This window comes from Penaeus monodon, chromosome 15 (genome assembly GCF_015228065.2).
Source record: "Penaeus monodon isolate SGIC_2016 chromosome 15, NSTDA_Pmon_1, whole genome shotgun sequence".
NCBI classification, from domain to species: domain Eukaryota; kingdom Metazoa; phylum Arthropoda; class Malacostraca; order Decapoda; family Penaeidae; genus Penaeus; species Penaeus monodon.
The window spans coordinates 35,854,812-35,855,035 of NC_051400.1; the positions used below are offsets into that span (position 1 = coordinate 35,854,812).

The following is a 224-nucleotide window of genomic DNA, read 5'->3' on the forward strand; positions in this document are numbered from 1 at the left end:
CAGCTTCTTCGCCACGATGTACTGCCGCAGACAGTGGTACATCCTCCTCGTGCTGTGCCTGGGTACTCTGACTTCCTCCTTCGCCGTGTGTCTGTTTCCGCCCTTCTTTCCGAGGATTGTAAGTACGGAGAGATCGCTAAAACGGTCTGCACGGAAGGGCTGTGCAGGGCAAAGAGCAAGAATTTCCAGTATCTTTCAATTTTATTTTATTTATAGTGTTATAT

At 48.2% G+C, this 224-nt stretch overlaps 1 protein-coding gene across 1 annotated transcript in view; it reads left to right on the forward strand.

The window, feature by feature from the left end:
* Positions 1 to 224, forward strand: part of LOC119581989 (MFS-type transporter SLC18B1-like) — a gene marked incomplete in the record, with an annotated part of 13,480 nt that overhangs the window by 5,393 nt on the left and 7,863 nt on the right. Inside the window, 1 exon segment of the mRNA XM_037930176.1 lies at positions 1 to 118. Coding sequence (XP_037786104.1) covers positions 1 to 118 — 118 coding nt within the window.